At 43.4% G+C, this 21,420-nt stretch overlaps 1 protein-coding gene across 1 annotated transcript; it reads right to left on the bottom strand.

The window, feature by feature from the left end:
* Positions 1 to 2,075: 2,075 nt before the first annotated feature.
* CD164 (CD164 molecule) lies at positions 2,076 to 13,809 on the bottom strand. Its single transcript, XM_071548883.1, has 6 exons — positions 13,621 to 13,809; positions 10,741 to 10,824; positions 8,844 to 8,921; positions 7,240 to 7,398; positions 6,040 to 6,126; positions 2,076 to 5,124 (listed from the first exon to the last, which is right to left on the bottom strand). The coding sequence occupies exons 1-6, from the start codon at positions 13,706 to 13,708 to the stop codon at positions 4,955 to 4,957; spliced, it is 666 nt and encodes a 221-aa protein (XP_071404984.1). The 5' UTR covers positions 13,709 to 13,809; the 3' UTR covers positions 2,076 to 4,954.
* Positions 13,810 to 21,420: the final 7,611 nt, after the last annotated feature.

Genomic DNA, 21,420 nt, shown 5'->3' on the forward strand with positions numbered 1-21,420 from the left:
TAGATCAGAAAGCTTCTCATTCCCATACGGCCTTTCCAGAAATGGGACTAAATTGTTTTGCAATTTCTCATCATATGAGACTGAGTTATGTCAATAGACATTCACACTTCATTCACTACCCACATAAGCATCAAGGTTGTGCTGTGAAACTGAGGTTTCTTCCCTCAGAGCTGGTTATCATTTTAGTCAGTCAGCAACCACAGAACTGCACGCTCTCTGTTCTCCTGTTAAGCACACTGTCAGTTATTCCCTAGAAAATTCCCTACCCACGTGGGTACTGAGGGAACTGGCAGATGAATTTGCTAAGCCACTATCAATGTTTGAGAAGTCATGGCAGTCCAGTTTAGTTGCCACCGACTGGAAAAGGGGAAATGTAACCTCACTTTTAAAAACACAAAAAAGGCCCAAGAAACTGCAGGCTGGTCAGTCCCACCTTGGTGCCTGGCAAGAACATAGAACAGAATCACCTGGACTCTCTGCTAACACACGCAGAAAATAAGGAGGCAATTTGTGACAGCCACCACACCGTCACTAAGGGCAAATCATGACTGACCAATTTGATGTCTTTCCACAGTGGGCTTACAGCATTGGCAGATGAGGAAAAAAACCAACAGACATCCTACCTAGACCTGTGCAAAGCATTTGAAGCCGTCCTGCATAACATCCTTGTCTCTAAACTGGAGAGACATGGATTTGACAGATGGACCACTCAGTGGGTAAAAAATTGGCTGGATGGCCACTCTCAAGAGAGTGCCATCAATGGCTCAATGTTCAAGTGGAGAGCAGTGCTGAGACGGGATGCTGTCCACAAGGACCTTGATAGGCTTGAGAGGCGGGACTATGTGAACCTTGTCAAGTTCAACAAGGCCAAGTGCAACATCCTGCACCTGGGCAAAGGCAATCCAGAGCAAAAATACAGGCTGGACAGAGAATGGATTGAGAGTAACCCTGAGGAGGACTTGAGCTTCTATACACCAAAACCCCCAACATGACCTGGTAATGTGTGCTCACAGCCCAAAAAGCCAACTATGTCCTGGGCTGCATCAAGAGATGCTGATGAGCAAGTCAAGGAAGGTGATTCTTGCTCTCCACGCTGCTTTTGTGAGACCCCACCTGGAATACTGCATCCTTCTCTGAGTTCCCCAACATAAAGATGTGGCCTGTTGGATTGAGTCCAGAGAGTTACAAAGATAGCCAGAGGGCTGGAGCACCTCTCCCATGAAGACAGGCTAGTAGAGAAAGTGCTGTTCAACCTGAAGAGAAGGCTTTGGGGAGACCTTAGAGCAGCCTTCCAGTACCTAAAGTGGGCTACAGCAGAGCTGGAGAGGGACATTCCACAAAGGCATGTAGTAACAGGACATGGGGGAATGGCTTTAAACTGAAAAAGTGTAGGTTTAGAACAGGTATTAGGAAGAAATTCTTTACTGTGATGTACTGGCACAGGTTGCCCAGAGCAGCTATGGACACCCCATCCCTGAAAGTGTTAAAACCCCTAACCTGGCCTTGCACCAACTTGGTCTAGTGGAAGGTGTCCCTGGCCCAGAGCAGGGGAGTTGGAACTAGATGATCCTGAAAGTCCCTTCCAACTGCAACCACTCTATGGTTCTATGCAGTCGGAAAAGAAGTAAGGCTCAGAACAACACCTTTTTCATGAAAGTTGTAACAGTCTCTGTGGAACCACAGACAGCAGCACCTCTTCGGTCTGACATCCAGTATTATAAACTTCACTATTGAAAAGAGCACTGTTAAGCCTTACAGGTTGTTCCAAGTGGAACACTTAATAAATGCCTTGTTGTTCTTGGACTTTTTGTGAAAAATGGAGTTAAGCTAACACAAAAAAACATGACATAAATGAAAATTCTTTAGGAGACAATTCTAAATCTGAATCAGTATTTTTGCACATATCACATGCAAAGTTATTACTGTATTTAGGAGTTAACAAATCTTTCAGTCTTTCATTCTTTTTGCCCTATACTGTTTCTCAGTTCCTGTGGAAAACAGCTCTTATTTCAGAAAGTCAGCAAGCAGACAGTCCCCTCTGGTATGGCCCACATGAAAAAAGTTTACAGGTAAAATTCCATTCAACAGATTTTATTTATCAATTTGGTTTTGTGATTACAACTGCTTCAGTTTTCTTCCACTGAAGACAAAATACAAATTTTTACAACAACACTTGCAGAGAACACTCATAAGGTAACAGCTTGATACTTGCACAAGCTGGCCTCAAGAAAAAGCCAGGTAACTTGAAGAGTCACTACAATTCAGTGCCTAAAAGTGATTTAGGGGCAAGTACAACTACAGATCTATGAGTTACCTTCCACTTCAAAACACAAGGCCAAGAAAAACTGCAAGTTGTTACTTCAGGTTTTTTGCTAGTACATACAGCACAGATCAGCTGATACTGCCATTTCACAAAGGAGTAATTACTTTCAACAGTGAGGCAGCCAAGCACATGGTGAAGATGTATAACCCAGCCTCCCCTCCCCACAAATAAGTAAAAGGGAAACAATTCCAGCCACAACTCTTAACCTGTGGAATTAATACCTTGCCGGCTGGCAAGGCTAATGAGCAAGAGGTGTGTAGTGCAGGCCTTCTGGAACATGACTAAATTGATATAGCACAAACTTGAGTTTTTCAAATAGGCATCTGTACATGTCAGAGATCCTGGGTTTCTCAAAGTCTTGAAAAATAGCAATTGCTGGCACCACAAAAAATTTATTAACTAAGGCAAGGTATTTGAGGCAAACGATTAAGCAATTTTAAGGCACTTTAAACATTATTTTTAGTTTGCTTTACCAGCACACTTTTATCAGCAACCTAAATCAGGATCAGCACAGCTCAAGAAAAAGCATTTCAACATTTTATAAAGCAACTCTTTTTGTGGCAATGTCTTCCATGCTACGAAGTGTTCTGTAGGACTTTTTCTGAGAGTTTCCCAAAAGAGAGCCCTTTGAGGCCAAAAATTACATACTAGACATAGTTTGCTTTGCTGAGCTAAATGTGAACTGTCATACTTCAGTCTAAGAGTATTTTGCTCACTTCAAAGCACAGAATACAAGCTCATGGATATCTTTTAAAACAAATGTAATAAAATATTCCTTAGATAGGGAAAGGACAGATTTAAGTGATTTCACAATAAGGCCAAGGATATACTATCTAACTCACACACATACTGAAGCTGGAAATGGGCTGCTCACTGCTGTTTTCATAAACCTGAGCTGATAGTCTTAGTTTTGTTTAGAAAGATACAGTACCGGTGAGTAACCTCTGTGTTTTGTAGCAATTTGAGTTTTCTATGCAGCAAAACAGAACGAATGCCATTCAAACTAAAAGAACACAAGAAAGCAACACTGTACACTTCAAGTTTCCAACTGAAGTGCACTTAATTTGCTTCGTATTTCAAGTTCCACTGCCAGGACTATTATCTGCTATTGATGCTACTTTGTATTAGGTGCCAAATTCCAGTAAAGTCAGAGCTACTAAGACAGTACTACAGATTATCCCAAAACTGACGATCAAGGGATATCATCAGAAGCTACGCTAAACACCACCTGATTTTATCTTTGCTTCCATTTTTCCTGTGGGTTTATTTTCACAGGTGCTCAAGTCAGTCTGCATTGGAGATGAGAACCTTGGATACTTAGATCACATGGCTGATCCAGCCAGGAAAAAAACCCCAAACCCATTATTTGGCTAAACAGATTTCCTTAACTAATTAACTGCAGGGTGACACAAATCTGATGTCAGGATGGGGGAAGAGGAAAGAAAAAAGTGTAGCCTGCAGTCACGGGATTATAGCAATCCTGACTAGGATCTAATCAGCAGAACCTCGGAACTAGCCTTAATTGCTCCTTTAGCAAACAGACATACAGGAGGGTAAAAAAGAAAAAAACAACAACCCAAAGCCTTGACATTAACTGCAATGAGTTTAAGAACCGTCTGAATAACAAAAACCTCAGGATTTCCCAAACATCAGTATTTCAAGTATAAATGTGAGCTGTTGCCTTTTTATACAGGGAGTGAACTGCATTTTATCACTAGTTTTATGGTCAGTCTTTGTAGGCCAGAACAAAAAGTAAACAAGTCAAAGCTTCTCTTTGTAGCTGAATATCACTGTACCACACTCCTCACTCTCAAGGAAGGTCAATAAGGGACAGTTATTCTAGTGAAAATTTTTTGAAACTGGAATGCTCAAGTCACATGTGTTCTATTTTCCTATGGAGAGCTATTGCTTAAAAGTTTTACTTATCTTTGAGATAGGTGGGACACATTTGCAGCCTACTGAAATTTAGTCTTTAAGGCACTAATATTTATTCCCCCTTCAGAGAAATTATCCTTACATTCACCTTCAACATTAATAGGAAAGGGCATAGGAATTCTGTTTGGAATGAAGTATTTTTATGAGGCAACTTCTATTATTGTGTTTAAAAAAGGGTTATGTTGCTCTGATAAGACATTATCTAATTCTACATTTTTGTCCATCTTTCTAGCAACCTGCTGTAAGAGCCATAAGCTAGTATAAATGGCATTTCACTCCCTGAAGTCAGTCATCAATAATTCACATCTTGATAAAACTGCAGGGGTACTGTATCAAGTGTTGATTAACTTAGCCTTTGCAATACATCAGCACAAGATTGTCTAACTCAACAGTGTTGCCACCGAATAAGAATCTCTGAACATCTACATTTGGCATATCAAGAAAAGTCCCACAGCAGCAGCCACTAAAGGAAAATAAAACAGCCATTAGAACCCATGCAGCATATTGCAAGTAATCCTGTTGAAGAGATTCATATCACCTCTTGCAAAGTATAATGTTGCAAAAATATTCATTTAAAGTCTTCTTTTAGAGATTTAAAGGATATTATGAACTGCTGTCTTCCATGAGCAACAGAAAATATTTTGGTTCAGTGAACTACAGGTGTTGGGCTACTAGTCCATTATAAAGTGGTAGGTCCTAAAGCGTGTGATAGTTTCGGTCTTTTGACTTGCAGAATTTGTACAAAAAGAAAATGACAGCCTGCAGCCCTAGAACAAGGACAATTCCGCCTATGAAACTTGCAGCATCAAACGTAGATTTGCGTGGAGCAGGTGAAGGAGGTGTAGAAGTCACAGTAGCATTTGTACCTGTTAAACACATTAGAAACTGTAAATGCACAATGTTCACCACAGCTTAACAGATTTTAGTGCTGCCTTCCTTCTATTAAGATTACACCACAGGGGAAAAAAAAAATCAAAAGTCAAGACACATCAGCATCTGCAATTAGATTAATTATACTGATACTCTGATTACATAAATACTGTTTGTACAAGGCTAGAGCTATTTATAGACAAATTGCTCTGGACCTCAATATGGAGCAATACCCACCTGAACCTTATTTGTACTTCCAACAAGACAATGCCTTCCTTCTTTACATAGAAGCATATTATTGTTACGTTCATATTCAAGACACATTTTGCAGTCTGTTCCTCGTTCCTTTTTTTTTTTTTTGCTTAAATTCAAAATAAATTGTATTTCACTGCAAGAGTTATGCTTAAAGAAATTCAGCTGAAATCACAACAAATACAAGTCTGGAAGCAACAGTCATCTGCTGGTGGCTAGTTTTAAAGAGCTTTACACAGAAACAAAATACTTCAGCTTATTACCATCACTGTAGTTCAATTTCATTTAATAAAAAGAAATTATTTAAGTATTCCATTATTACGCTGCAAGTGAAAAAGAAAATATTACCTTCCAAAGATAGGTGAGTTAACAAGTGACTTCCAGCCATGCTATTGAAACTGTCCAGCTGATTTCATTCCACCAATATGTTTCTGACTTTCAGTATCTCACCAACTAGCTCTGACTCTCAGGCTATTACCTTGCTACATACATACATCACCTTAACAAAACTAGACTTGCTATAAAGATCAAGTGACAACAGCAGATACAGCAATACTCCTTAGATGCTGTCAGTTGTTAAGTCTTTCAAGATAAAACTTTTAAAGCGACACTAATTTCTAAGTATTTTATGCTTTAATTACATTAGCAGTAGCAGTTACCTGGAATAGTGGGTGTTGTGGTAGGTGAAGTGACAGTAGTTTTAGGCAGAGGAGCATGTGTAGTTGCAGTTGCATTGGTGACGTTCGCTGTTTGAGAAAAAACAGTATGTGCATACCATAAACCACAACAGCAAAATTTGCAACCACTTAAGTTCTTATTCTTATTTCAAATTATTATTCTTGTTTCAACAATGATAAGCTTTGTCCTCAGACTGTATCCCACACAATTTAGGTGTTCAGCTGCACAGCACTAACCCAAGTTTCTGCAATAAGAATTATTTTCAAACTTGCCTGCCACTGTTATCCTAGTATTTCAAGGCTCTCCACAAATCAGTGATCCTTTGTTCAGAAAAATATCACTTTTCTTTCAAGCACTAATATAAATGCTGGTATTTGAACCGGCATCAAGACAGCTGCTTCAAGTCAACTGAGAAACTGCATCAAGGCAAAGGACTTTCATTAAACAGCCCTTAGAATCAGTATTAATTGTACTAAAAAAGTAATTAATCTAGTATCTCTAGACAGGACATACACACTCCTTCTCCTCCTCCCCCCAAAACACCAACTGTGAATGCCATGACTGGAATAAAAATACTTACCTATAGCTTAATTGTCTCCCAAAAACCGTTTCATAATCAGGCCAGAACACTGGGTGTCTGATCATTCCCCCTCCCTCCCCTACAGATTACTACTACTAAAAATGAATTGGTATTGCACTATGTGCCTGAGACAAGTGCCAATATTTGTGGGTTTACTCAAAGCTAAACATCACGCTACTGTACATTAGACTGTCCTGAGACTAATCAAGTACCAACTTGTCACCTCCCAGCTCCCTTGATCAGCAAATGTTTTTAAAGATTAGATTTATTTTTTTAACTTCACTGTTAAGATGGCAGAGAAATTTTTGGACAACAACCAAAAAACCCAAACTCCTAAAAATTCATGATCAGTGGAAATGACGAATTCAAACAATTACCACTGGCTCAATTTTTAACAGAGAGAATGCTTCTTAAGAGTCAATATAACTAAGAGTTTTTAAAAATCCACTTCTTCCCAACTTTGGAAGCATTTATATATTCTGCACATCAGATGTTTAGCAGTCAAGCTGCTACAGTGAACTGTGGAAGAAGCTCTGGTCCTTCCATTTTATTCAGTAGTTCCTAGTTTACTGCCATTCTGTGTTCAGTGGTATCGTATTACCTATAGTAGTATGAGCTGTGGTAGCAGGACTGGCTGTGGTTGCACTGGAAGATGCTGTTGTGGTAGCATTGGATGCTGCTGCTGTGGTAGCATTGGAAGGTGGTACAGTAGTTTTGGAAGACGCTGTAGGAGTACTGGAAGGAGGAGCAGCTGTAGAAGCTGTGAAAAAATGGTTACATTACAGAGATCTGTGATGGTATTTAACTAAAAAACAACTCAGGTATAGTTTTAGCTATTTCATACAGCAACTGAGTTCTATCATAGTTTCACACTCATTCAAATGTGGTTATTTACATCTTGAACATAATTCAGCCTGATGGGAAACCAGAGCTGACTGTTCCTACAGAGATGGGCTGGACAAAGTTCTACATTCTTGTGGGTCCCACTGGCATCCAGTCAGTTTGGAGTGACCTAAAAAGTGGCCCATGTTTTCCCATGTCAGTCCCTGCATACAGTGTTGAGCCATGAGCAGTGAGAGTCCATAAAGTATACAGATTCCTCTCATACCAACAAATACCCCCTACTAAGGATGACAATTAATTTCCTTAAATATGCACAAACCAGAGCACAAAAACCTGATGTCACTAAAAGTTTAACAGGCAGATTGTACAAACACTTCTCTTAGATACAGAACAAGGCATTGTAACATCATGCTGTCTTTGGAAAGCACTACAAAATGGTATTTTAGCACTCCTGATTAAGAGGTGATTGCTACAATTTTAAAAACAACACACAAGCTCAAGTCCAAAAGAATTGTTTCTGACTGGTTGCCACCACAAGATAACCCATAGCAGCAAGAAAGCTTCATGCCTATTGGTGTGAGCCAGTCTCTTTAGCAGCACTGTTGAATTCAGCTAGACGAGATTATTCAGAATTTTCATTTGCTGTTCTAGATCCTAAACTCCAAAAATCCTATTTCAAAGTCCATTTCTTGTCAGCTTTCAGAAAAACGAGTTTTCTTTCAGATAAACTAAAACTGGGGGGCTTCCACAAAAGTGCAATATGAGATCTAATCTAAATTATTCATATTCTGCAAATCTACTTTGCACAGCAAGCACAAATTAAAAGTCTGAAGTAGACAAGCAACGAAGCACATTCCTAGCATGAAGGTTTTATCTTATGCAGTTCTGCATCCCAAATCCTGTATTTCAGAACTGCATGAACAGTTGTGCTAGTTAACAATTAAAATTGGAAGGTTCTTAAGTTCTTCCTATTTACTGCATTTCAGATGACTTAGTAGGTCAAACTTTTTTTGTTCAATATGCAACTTACTGCCTTGAGGACACTGACAAGTTCCTTGGGATATGCTGTATGTAACATGAAACACCCATTTTAATCTAAGAAAGCAAGGCAGTAGCCAGAGACATGTGTCTACTAAAATACATCAGGCTTCTTAAAACACCAACAGTAAGCAGTTAACTGAACGCACAAAAAACCTGTGTATTTGAGTATCACACATTATACACTTAAGCAGGAAGCAAAGGGCTTATTTACGTACTTTTACATGATTATGTAAATTGTAGAAGGCATATCAACAAAAGGCCAACAGACAACACAACTGTCTCACATTAAACACTGTGAAAACTGAGTATCTAAATACTTACAGGAACACTCTTTTACAATTTCACATGTGCCATTCCTCGCAGCGGCTTCTGTTTTATTTACACACATTTCTTTGTCTCCTGCCAGAAAAGAAGAAACGGTATTTCCAGTAGCCAGTGTTTGAGACATTGTTCCTAGATACTAATAAACTGTTCATAGGACAAACTAAACACATCTGCTAGCCAAGACTTCAATATACAGGACTTCAGTATTATATTAATAAATAGATAAGTTTTAGTATTTTCTTTAACTACAGTTACTCCACCACTCAAATCAACACTTGGACAATACTTACATATTTTGCTGCAACAGTATAGTTTGATGTTCTTTCTTCAGAGCCAATAAAATTAAACAGTGTTTCTACCATTTGTGGCATTTTCCAGGTTAAACATTTTGCATCTCCATGGTGGAATCGTAAAAAAGTATCTTACTGTCCTCAAAAATTTCAAAGTCAAGGACCAGTTTGAAAAGCTGGAACTAAATTGTGCTTGGATAGACATAATTTCTTATTGTCTGCCTGCACACCTTTCTCCCTTGACAGATTTCAACCTCTCTCTCAAAGAAGCTACACAGATCTGTTGGGTGGTTTACAGTATGTGCCTGTTGGCCCACCATCACAAGAACTAAGAGAGCTTCCTGAAGGGCAAGTTGCATCCAAATTTGATTTCATTAGTTCCAAATTATCTTAACTTTCATATATAATCTTTCTTGGTCATCTACAATTAAGTGCTACAAAAATCACTATTACAGTCAAGACATTCTCTCCTCTTATCGTTTCCACCTCACACAGGAAGCACAAATGATCCAGCTGAGGACTGCTTATGTAGTCTTTGTACGACTTTTTCAAAAGCAATTTCGTCTCTTCCTGAACTGAATACCGGAGGTCACCTAAATGTACTTACATCCAACTGCAATCACAAAACGAAGGCCCTAAATGAGACCAGCAAATTCTTTTTCAGCTCTGTCACGTTCCCTTCAGTGGGCTGCAATTCTTAGTTTTATGGACACTGCCATTAACTAATCTTACTGAATAGACTCCTCTTTCTTATAGCAATTCAGGACAGAAGCAATGGTTGTGACCAGCAGGAATAGTTTGTCCTAAAAATGTTCTGAACCACCTGGAAAACATTAGTTTATCAACAGTACACACTGAAACCAAAAGCCCTAAAAATCTGGGAAAATTTTGAACATATCAAACATTTCAAGTTCTCAAGTGAAGGCAGATGAATGACAGTTTCAAACTAAGATTTAATGCTTCATTAGGGTATCAGACAGAACAGAGTATTTGTGTAACGATCAACAATACAGATGAAGTAGGTCTAGCGGAGTTCAAGGTTCTCCATGAGGCTGAGGAATACATTCCATGCAGGTAGCTAGGTGTGTCCCTGAAGTTCGACCTCTGGGTGGAGGGAGCCCCTGGCAAGAGGCCAGGAACTGGCACAGGCCCTTTGCATAACAAAGGGCATGGGGACCTGGATGCTCAGAGACACAGCAGGAGCCAAGAGCCAGTGACCCCAGGACTAAGAGAGGTATAAAAGCCTAGGGATTCCTTTGTTTCCTTTGCTCCTTCTCCGAGGCACCCAGCTCGAGGTTCTGTGGTACTGTGCAGTGAATAAACTGCTCTATGGAATGAGACATCTGAGACTCTGCAAAGGGAAACCCGGAGTTGAACTGGTAAGAAAATCTGGTTTGCCTGCGTGAGTGTGGGGTGTGTAGGCAGCCAAGTGGGAAACACATTCGGTCACTGGAGCCGCACACTGCAAAGGGGCTTCAGTCCTGGCAGTGACAGTTTCCGCTGGTGGGAGTGTGACTGCCAGAAGGTCTCCTGAATGGTCAGACAAGGAAGTTTCCTTAAAAATGGCAGCACAGTAAGGATCTACACTGCATAGTCCTCCTTACCCTCACATTTCAGCCAGCTGCAGTCTGCTGAACTTGGGTCCTTAGCAATACATGAAGTGCAGTCAGAAAAGTTTCCACAGATGCCTTGAAAGAAAAAAAAAAGCACCAATTAGGACAAAATTACCACCGTCAAAAGAGCAACTTCACCCACAGAAACAGATCTTAGATCCATACCCTCCCGTATGTACATCTCCCAGGTTAAGGCACAATCCTTTTCTCACTGAACTAACTACAAGTGAAAACTACAACTTTCGAATGCTTTTGATAAGATGTAAGTACATTTCCCTTCAGACAGCAGTACCCCACGTGTACACCATGATTTTGCCTCATGCAACCTCTAACTACAGTACACTCAGGAACAGGATATACTACTCTAGTGAAGTTACTGGAGTCCACTAAATTAGTTTCGCAGAAGTTCATGAAAACCTCAGATGGTAGGTAAGACCCTGGTTCCATTTGACTATATTTTTCCTTTAGGTAATACAGTCAGCTATAAATAACCCCACACCACAAAGCAATCAGTGTATGGGAAATAAAAACAAGAACCTGGAGAAATTCATAACCATATGCATGAAAGTCAATCTACTCATATTTTGATAGCAGCAGAAGCCAGCGATCAAACCATTTCAGCTGCTTTTTTACATCGATCTCAGCCAAATATTGTTGCCTTAAAACCACAATGACAACACATCCACTATCTGGCTCAAATAAGATCTCCAAATCTGCATTTTTACTGCATTAGTTTTAATTAAGACTTACTCATACAGCCATGATACTCGGTAAACCCACATACAACCCACAACTCCTTATGTCACATGCTCTCCAGCACATTTCACACCATATCCACCTACTCCGGGCACCTTTGGGTGACCTTTTTCTCCTCGAAGGGAACGCTTTTATCTCGGGCAATCAACATGGTAATTTACTTCTTAGATAACAACTACAAATAGGTTAAGTAATTTCAGTAATCTGACAATCCGAATCAAGCCTGAATCTACCCGGTCAGGTCACCATCTTCTTCCCTTTCAGATAAGATATTAAAAGACCTTTGTCGGTTTGCAACAGTGAGCAGTTGCCCTGTTCCCTTTGGGAAAGCATCACTCAAACCACGTGAAGAGCTCTATGACAGTTCCTGGATGACAGATGTCAGTGGGGAGAAAAAGGTCAATTATTATTATGGATATACAACTAAGGAATGACCACAGCGCAGACAACACCGACTTCTGACAAATGAACAACCTTCACTTTTGTAAATCCCTCACTGGTACACTGAAAGTGTAGCACGGTACATCTGTGGAAACAGGAACACAGTTGGCTGACAGTGCAGACAACTAATACCAGATGCACTAGGGCTTTCAGTTCAGTTTCAAAAACAGCTTTCCCAAACTAGCACGGAGAAGGATCTGATTTGAAAGAGTAAAAGATCAGATGCTTTTATCATTGAACTATTAACTTCAGGATCTGTGGCAGGGTCTCAGACGTTGTCTCTTAGGGTCTTTTATACGGGTTAACAAGGGCGGTCCCGTGGTGTAAAGGAGAGCACTCTGGACTCTGAATCCCAAGGACCTGAGTTCCAGTCTCAGTGGGACCGTCCCCTGGCAGTTCAATGCCTCCCTGCCATCCCATCCCGTCACATCTCGGATGCTCAGCAGGGTCAGCCCCGCTTAGTACCGGGTGCTGTGACAGTCCCGAGGACTTCTCTGTCACTGTCCAAGCTTGCTTGGCCTTGGCAGATGGACCTCAGGACTTAAATGGTGGGGTCAGTTCTGCGCACGCTGTGCCTCACCTAAAAAATCCCCTGCGCAGGCTGGAAGGGCACACCCACGTGGGGAGAGCCCTGCCCAAATCTTCCTTCGAGAAGTCTGGCCATACACACTCATACATACACGGGATATAACAGCAAGTTTCCCAGCTGTCCCCATTAGCAGGCATCTGCTTTCCACTGAAAAAGATTACCCTGGTACCATCAACTTAGCTTTTCAGCTTAGGCAAGGTGACGTTTTCTCCCAAGAAAAAATCTGTTGGCTCTCACACGGGGTAAATTCGTGTATTCCCTTTACACTCGAGGAGGAAACCCGGAAACAACTAAGAGTCTGTCCTGCTGGCCCAACAGTGCCCTCTCCCGCTGCAGCGAAGCGGCTGTTAACCCCTGGCTGAGCACTCCTGGAGTAGCTCCCCGTTCCCACCGGGTGCCCCCACCGCCCTGCTGGTCAGGACACCGAGGGGCTGCAGCGCCGCCGGGGCCGCCCCCACCCCGCTACCCGCCGCACAACGCGGCCAGGGGAGTCCCAACACTTCCACACAACTTCACCCCTTCGCTTTCCGGGGCGGGCCCGCGGCGCATTTCGCGGTTCTCGGCCTGATGAACACTTCAGCAAACAAACAGCTCACGGGGCCGGAGCTGTGGGCAAGTGCGGGCACACCCAGGGGGGCGGATAACGGGGCTCGCAGCGGGATACGGAGCGCGCGGCAGCAGGGACAGAACACCGCGCTGAGTTAACTCCGCTGTAAGACCCGCACTGATTGCGAGTACCAGCCACTGCCCCAGCCACCCGCGCCGAGCCACGGGGGCACTGCAGGCGGCGTGCAGTCGGGATAAGGGATCCAAACCCGCAATACCCGGGACAGCGGGCCACAAGCGCGGCGAGCTGCGGCCACGGCGCGAGGCAGCGCTGGCGCCCTGCGGAAGCGGCGGCCGGGCTGAGGGAGCGCAGGGCGGCCCCCGGCGGCCCCGCGGAGGGCGCTCAGGCAGGGCCGGGGCCCGGCGGGGCTCGGAGCGCAGAGCCCGCCCCGCTGCCCCCAGCGCCGGGCCCGGGCGGGGCTGCCCCGTCAGCACTCCCGGGGGAGACGGGGGAAGGTGGGGGGGCGCGAATCACTCACCGACGGGCGCATCGTCGCCGGCGGCCAGCCCGCAGAGGCAGCACGCCAGGGAAAAGACGGCGAGAGGCAGAGCGAGTGTCCGGCCCATGGCGGTGGTGCGGAGGAACGAGGGGCTGCAGCTCCCGCTCCCAGCTCGGTGCTTCCCTCCTCTCCCGCTGGCGCCGCCGCCCCGCCCCGCGCGGCGTCACGGCAGCGCCTCGCCTGACCCCGCCCGCAGCGCGCCGTGGTTTCGTCCAGCCTGCCCCCCTCAATCCCGCGGGTAATGGTACGGTCGGCGCCGCGGCTTCCGCACTAAGGGAGCGCTTCCCGCGCGTCACGGGCTGAGCGAGAGCCCGCGCGTCACCACGGAAGCCCCGCCCACCTTCCCCGCTGAGTTCGCTCATTGGCTGGGCGAGGGTGGGGGCGGGGGCAGTGCGCGCGGGCTCGCGTTTCCCGCGCGCGGGCCGGAGAGGAACACGTGGTCGGTGCTGTTTCCCGGGAGTTGTGGTGGGCCCAGGGTCTCGATCCGTGCCCGCCCGCGGGCCGGGGAGGAACACGTGGTCGGTGCTGTTTCCCGGGAGTTGTGGTGGGCCCAGGGTCTCGGTCCGTGCCCGCCCGCTACGGCCCTCTTAAGCGGCTCCTTCTGCCCCCGGCGGCGGACACCAGCGTGGGGATGTGAGAAATGCTCACATTTTACCAATAAAATTTAGAGGGGACAAAGTTGTTAAAGCAAAATTAAACTTTTATTCAGCTGAATCGGGTGTGTCCCTCTGACCTAGGAGACAGACCAGGAACAAAAAGAAACAGAACTTTTTATACCCTTCCCCGGTCCTGAAAGGTCCCAGCCTCTTCCTATTGGCTGGGAATTGGGGTTCACAGTCTGGCCCGGTTCTCCTGCCTGCCCAAGATTCCCACTCCCCCCTCCAAAGGCGGGGAAAAACGTTGGAAACTAAGTACCGCATAACTATTCGCTTACAGTTCCTTTAGCTTTAACAAAGCCCTAATTCTGTTTCTAACAAGGAGGAAGCGGGCAAGGAGTGCGGGATGGGGCCGAGATCACTCCCTCGTGGCTGACGGGTTTGCGCTTGTCCGCATTGCCCAAGGCTGGGGGTAGCCGCTTGCCCCTCCATAGCCCGACCCCGGGTCGGGGGCTGCCGCCTGTGCTCTCGGGTGCCGCGACTTCCCTGAAGTTTCCGAGGCCCAGCTGTTCTCCTCATTGCCTCCGGCACATGACAAGTGCCTCTGACCACGCCCATGCACTGCCTCTGTCCGCAGAGTGCTTGTCAGGGTTCCGGGATTCAGGTCTTCCCCCCTTTCCCTACCGTGAAAGAACTTAGTGAATAGTACGTAATTGTGGTTTAATTTAACTTTGCTTAGTAATAAATCACACATGAACCTTGGCAGTCAGCGTGCAACACTTTCAAGTTGGAAGCTGCGCAGCGCGAGTTGGGGTAGGTCTGGGATAAAATGTCTGCGTTACCGGAAGGCAAGCATGGTACAATTATAACCCTTATCTTCACCTCCAGCTGCGCGGAGAGCGCACCTGGAGAAGGCTCTGGTCATCCCGCCGCTTCTTTTGGTGGACTTGGCAGGGTCAGGTTTGCAGTTGGACTCGATTCTAAGAATCTGTAATTCCCTCCTCATCACTGGAAAGAGTTTCCCCTCTGCCTGTCAAATTTCCTTCCTCTCTGCCCTTTGTTTTTCCCTGTGGCAGTTGGAGTCGATGAATATCATCGGTGATGGATTCTCTTTGCAAATAAAAGGTTTGTTTGCGCAAATCTGCCTCAGCATTTCATGCAATGCCAACACAGGCGACTGTTGGGAAACTTAAGGCAAACATTCATGGCTGCTTGAATTCAAGGAGAGCCAAGCTAGAGCTACAAAGCAAATTTTAGTGTGGTTCTGGTGAAAGGGCAAGTGAAAGACAAGAGTTATAATCGGGAAAATTCGGCCTTGTTTTTTCTAAGTGTGAGCTGAACTTGGGCAGTAAAGAGGAAACCACCAAATAAATCCCTAGCTTAATCTTCCATTTTACTTTCTTTCCTGAAGGTGTTTTCATGCCAAGAGACCAATAGAAATGCAGAGACGTTAAGGCAAGCTATCTGTCATGATTACTGAGTGAGCTCTGGAATGCTCTGTAGGGGCTGTTGGTAATGCAGAATTTGGGTACAGCTTTCTGACAAGCGTCTCTACTGTCACATACTGTGGTGCTTCTGGCGGGCAGGATGACTGATACTTTGTCTTCCTGCAAAGGAGTCTTGAGTGAAAACATGAAAAAAAGGTAGCAGCTGCAGTGAAATGACCAAACATGTTCTGAGAGATGTAAATATCAGTAACATCTGAACTGGGCTCTGAAAACTGATAAGGGGTCTGAAGTCACACACTGACTAGTTATCTCTCATTCTGCATGTAGTTTTTACTGGAGCATTACTGTAAAATAGGTATTTCTGCAGTATGATGAAAGGTACTGGCATTTAAGAAGAAGTAGCTTTCACATTCATTATTAAAATACTGTGTTTCTGTTCCACCCTTGAATGAGCAGAATAAATTGAGGAGCAGCATAAATAGATACTGCAATGTAACAAAAACTGCTTGGAATATGGGAGTTTCCTATGGCTTCCATTCATCCCTCTGTCCTTACCTGTAGACATGTTTATGGCCTTCTGGGATAAGGGTCTTCTACTGGGATCATGGCTTGATTTACAGGATCTCTTGTGATTTCACTGAACATGTGGTATTATTTGAACTCAGGTTTTCTTTTTTGCATTTCATGAGGACTGCATACTTAAAATCTTTTGAGAAGGAAAATGAATAACATGTAAGTTAAATGTGATTGATAAAAGAAAGACTCTAATCAGTGTACACATATATATATGGAAAAAGTGGGAGAAGATGAAGTATGTAATAAAACAGAACTAAGATTACGAGCAAGGCAAAAATAACAGCACATCTCCACAAGCAAGTGAAAACATGTCTGTCATGTAATCCTGGGGGCTGGTGAGAATCCAAGGGAATGATAAATGTGGTTTGCCTGTTTTTTCTTAAAGTCAGCATCTTGGGACCTGGTTGTAGCATACAGTCAGCAGGATCATGGCAGTCTGGGTTGTTGTTGTTGGATTTAAAATATCACAGTCATCCCTGCATTCAGTTTTCGTTGTGCTGTTATATACTTAGTGGTTAGTGAGGCATTTACCTCTGTTTTGAATCTATAAGGAATTCCAAGCACAGCATTACTGGAAAATTATGCAAAGTTCATGACAAAAATGGGTAAAACCTAAGGATCTGCAGATGTCCCACATTTCAACATAGTAAATGCCCAGGATTTGGAGCAGATTGTGTTTTATCAATTGCAGCTTGGTAATGGGTTGAAGAGGTTCCATAGGAGCATTTGGGATGATAGCAATAAATGAAAAACAAAACTTAGTAGGTAAACTGAAGGGGACATATATTTGTTTTGATTTGGGAACTTTTGTTCTCATTTCCATATTGTCATTTCAACCGCAAAAGGGAAAGAGAAGCGTGTGTGAAGTGTAAATACATGGTGAATATTTTAACAGAGAAAAATACAGCATCCAAAGGGGTTTTGAGGTATTTGATACAATTACATACGGATGCATTATTGGATTCTGATGCCATTCACCAACTTTTTAACTGTTCACAAATAATGCATTGATTTGTGTGCTCAGAGCTTTGTAACCTTAGTTAGTCCTTGCCTCATGGCATAGATGTGGTGGTAAATCCCGCTATAGAGGTGTGTCTGATTGGGGCTGGATACAGCCCCAGGGCACATCCAGGGTTGTGTATGCTGTGCTGGATGACATCAAGGTGGACATTTAAGGTGCCCATGTGTCTGTTCCCGGCAGGAGTTCTGGGTGAGGACATTGGTACGTGTACTTTAGAAGCCACCTGCCTGGGGCAAGCAAGGTGGAGCTGTGCCTGGTGTACATGTGTGCTGTGTTACAGGCACTGGCTCAGCCCCACTAGGTGGAATGAAAAGGCTGCTTTTAACATAAGGGACAAATAAAATTATATAGAAGTCATAGTGATGATATAATAATGCTAGAATCTTAGCTCTTTTAGAGATAGTGCTACAATCTGATGCTTTTAGCCTCAGGCAAGCCAAAGAGACAACATGTCTTGAGAAGAAGAATGGAAGGCAACAGGTAGAGGTAAGATGGGGTGGAAAGAATGAACGTTTCACCTGTACAGCTGGAACCAACAACAGAATGAGGTTAGGATGGTTTAGGTAAACCAAAGGAAAAAAACCAAACGTTTAGATGGAGTTCTTGTAGCACTACATCCTTTTACAATATTTGTAACATGCATTTTTTGGTTGAAAATGGTATAATACAGCAGTGGACTCTGGTCTGTTGGGGCCAGAGCATACCCCCTGCTCCTAGGAGTTCAACTGTGTGCTCAAGGCTGGCTGGCTGATAACAGATGCCTTGGTCAGCCTGGGAGCTTTTCAAGAGAAGGAAGGCTCCCCCAACTTTTTCTTAGTAGATGCTTTTAGACTGAGGCTCCTACGTCTGGCCCCTGCCTGGACTGTCACATCCATGGGTTGCCTGTGCCTGGCTGTGGGTCCCTTGTCCTGGCATCCACTCATGCTGTGTCCTGGTAACCTGGACCAGTGCTTCTTCCCTTACAGCCTCTGAGGTATGGGCACAATTGAGCTCTGTTGGCTTGTCCACCCATTACTGCTTCTTAACATCCTAAACTTTATGAGAATTATAGTATTGAGATTTTTTGTATTAATTTTGTAAAATCATTATGCTTATCCATTTATTGCAAGCGATAGCAGTATCACATCATTCTGATTAATTTGATATACTACATAGTTGTTATTTTTGGTAAAGTTCTTTCAAAATCAGTCTCTTAGAGTACCTTTTTCTCTGGAATTGGTGGCAAGAACTTTTTTGGCTCTGACTTACAGCTGGGGTTCAGCAGTGAATTAGTGAAGTGTATTCTGAGCAATAAAGTATGAAGGGTAATAGCAGAGAGCTGTAGCCATGGCAGTCTAAAAAGGAAAGTGAGACTTATATGTAGGAAGGTGAGATATGTTGTCTAAGGCCTGTCTGATACTGTGAAAATGAACATACACCTCAGAGGTCCCAGGGCTTTCTCAGGTCATTGTGGGGTACCTACATAGCTGAGGAGCCACAATAACAGTGTGTGGTGGCTTTAGCAGTTCTGGATCAGACTCAGAAACCCTCTGACCTCACATTAGGTACACTACCTTGTAGTTAGTGACTTCAGCCTCCAATTTCTGTCTGATCAGTGCTTGAATAAGTAGGGGGTAGTGATTGGAGCCTACTGTCTGTGGTTTATTAAGTGTCCTTGTGCTTTTAACACATACACCTGTACAAAGAAAATTGGTGTGTAGTCTGAGGGCTGATAGCACTTTTCATTTAGAGCAGTATGTGAGAGAGTGTTTTGCTGAAGTAAGAAGCTCAACATCAAAGTTTAATAAAGCAAAACTTGAAAGATACCAGTTTTTCTTCCAGCAGTGAGATATTACATAAATAAAATACTGTGTAATCCAGTAAGATAATAGTTTTCTCAGAATGCATGTTGCTGCCAGCTGTTCTTTATAGAAGGGTTTTTTTTTAATATGGTTTCTGGGAAGGGAACTTCTCCAAAACCAGCAGCTGGCAATGGAAGTCTTCACTTCCCCTTCATCAGACTGTCTCTGAATTTCCCAGCTTTGTGGAGATCCGTGGTTTGTCTCTGGACTTGCTTGTCTTCTGGATGCTTGCACATGCTACTTCTCTGGTCTGGCTCTCTCAAAGGCAGCAGTGCATTCCTAGAGACTTGATCAGAGATATGTTACAGTAGCAAATATGTCACAAAACATCATTTTGGATTGAGGCTAAGACAAACACTCCTTTCCTGTTTCATTGTTCATCACTTTGGGCTCCTTAAGTGTATCCAGCTTGCAGGCACTGTGGAACTAGGCTTGAAAGACACTATTTCCTTTAGGTGACCTCTTAATACTGGTTGAAAGATTTTACCACTTTTTTTCTGGCATAGTGCCCTGTTGTGACCAATGCAAATACAGTAATTATGGCTTGCCCAAAGAATTGTTATGCCTGAAATTAAAAATATTTCCTGGTTGCACTCTCCTCATTATAACTTTTTTTCATGTGGTGTAAATTCATCCAGTTGTCCCCTGCCCAGCCCCCCTGCTTGGCTCTGCTAGATCCTGAGTATATGACACCCAGCTGCACATCCAGTCATCGTACTTGTTACCAGGTCTGTGACTTTTGGCATAGAATCAGCTGTTTAATACTTGATGTGGTCAGGCATTTGTCTGCCCTGAGGTTCCCTGAACACTTCCCATTGCTGGAGCTTGAGTTTCTGGGCTCTGACAGCTGCTCAGATCAGGTCCTTTGGACTCAAAGAACATGATGTACTCTGGCTTGGTCCCTCATGGGTCATTGGAGATACTGGGGTGGAAGCCATGACACAGAGCAGACCTACTGTGGGTGACCAAGCTAACAGCAAATAAAAAATCACTTAACTGGTCTTTTAGCATTGTCCTTTATAACCTGCAGAACTAAAATTTCTTTCTTGACTTCAAACATCTGAATATAATTCTGAATTCTTGCCAGAAACAAGAGCCACTAACCTTTGTCTCAATACTGAGTTTGAAAATCATATTCTTTTATAGCAAGTCTTTGTTAATTATGAAAAGTAATCTGTCAGGAAATGTGGTTTTCTTATGAAGAAAATGCAACATAGAACACACTGTTTTCATCTTTGACCCAGAACTATGAAGGGAAAATAATTACTCTCTAGGCAGATTGATTTGAAATGTACCTACAGAAGAATAAGTTCCTTCATAGTAGTCTATGTATAGATTTCAGAATGCTTTAGAAAATAGAAGTATGAAATGTGTTAAAGGCTCCTTATCTAGCTACAGACATACCAAGGTATTTTTAGGTTCAATAATCTTTTTGAATTTTGTCACATACGTAAAGAAAAACCTGCCCATAAATCCCCTGGCTAAAGTTAAGAAAATTGCCATACTTGGAGCCCATGGAGATTACTCTGGGTCTGTGCCCTCTCTAGGCATTGTTAAACATTTGCTGATTTTATTAAATTGATTTCCACTTAGCAAGTAAACTTAAGATCATTACTTTTCATGAAATCCATGGATTTAAGCTCAGACAAAATTAGGTCTCTCCTAATTTTCTTTTCTTTCTCCTAATACTCCCCTAATTCAGCCTTCCCTGTCTCACACAGGCGCTGTTCTGTGAGGTTTAGCGGCTCAATGGGGAGCCCAGGAGCAAAGGTCACTCAGCACAGTGGTCTTGGCAACCCTGGAAATGGAGGTGGCAGAACTGCACTCTGCCCTGCCTGTGTCTGCGTCCAAGTTCAACAAATGAGTGTTCTTCCCTTTGAACTTCCAGGGCACTTGGTTATGGCCTCTCTTTCCAGCCTGCATGTTGGTCTTCCACATGTCTCTTCTTTTAATGCTTCCCTGCTGTCCTTTGCTGAAGCCATCTGTGCCCCAGCTCTGCACTGTAGGTCAGAGAGATCTTGCACATAAGAAATCACTGTGCATTATATATTTACAGCCACACATAACCCTGACATTTCTTCCTCTTTTGCGGTACTTTATAAACAATATTTTTCGCTGTTTCAGTGGCAGTCACTTGTTCTTATTTGAGACCATCTGCTAAAAATAATTACTTACAGCTTATGCTTGCACTGCCATTTCCTGATTTTAACCTTATGCAGCCCTACCTGATTTCAAGGGCACTACTTTTAGGTCATAGTAGTCAGTGCAGGATGAAGTGTTTGGCCTTCGCAGAGATC

The sequence above is a fragment of the Pithys albifrons genome, chromosome 2 (genome assembly GCF_047495875.1).
Source record: "Pithys albifrons albifrons isolate INPA30051 chromosome 2, PitAlb_v1, whole genome shotgun sequence".
Classification (NCBI taxonomy): Eukaryota; Metazoa; Chordata; class Aves; order Passeriformes; family Thamnophilidae; genus Pithys; species Pithys albifrons.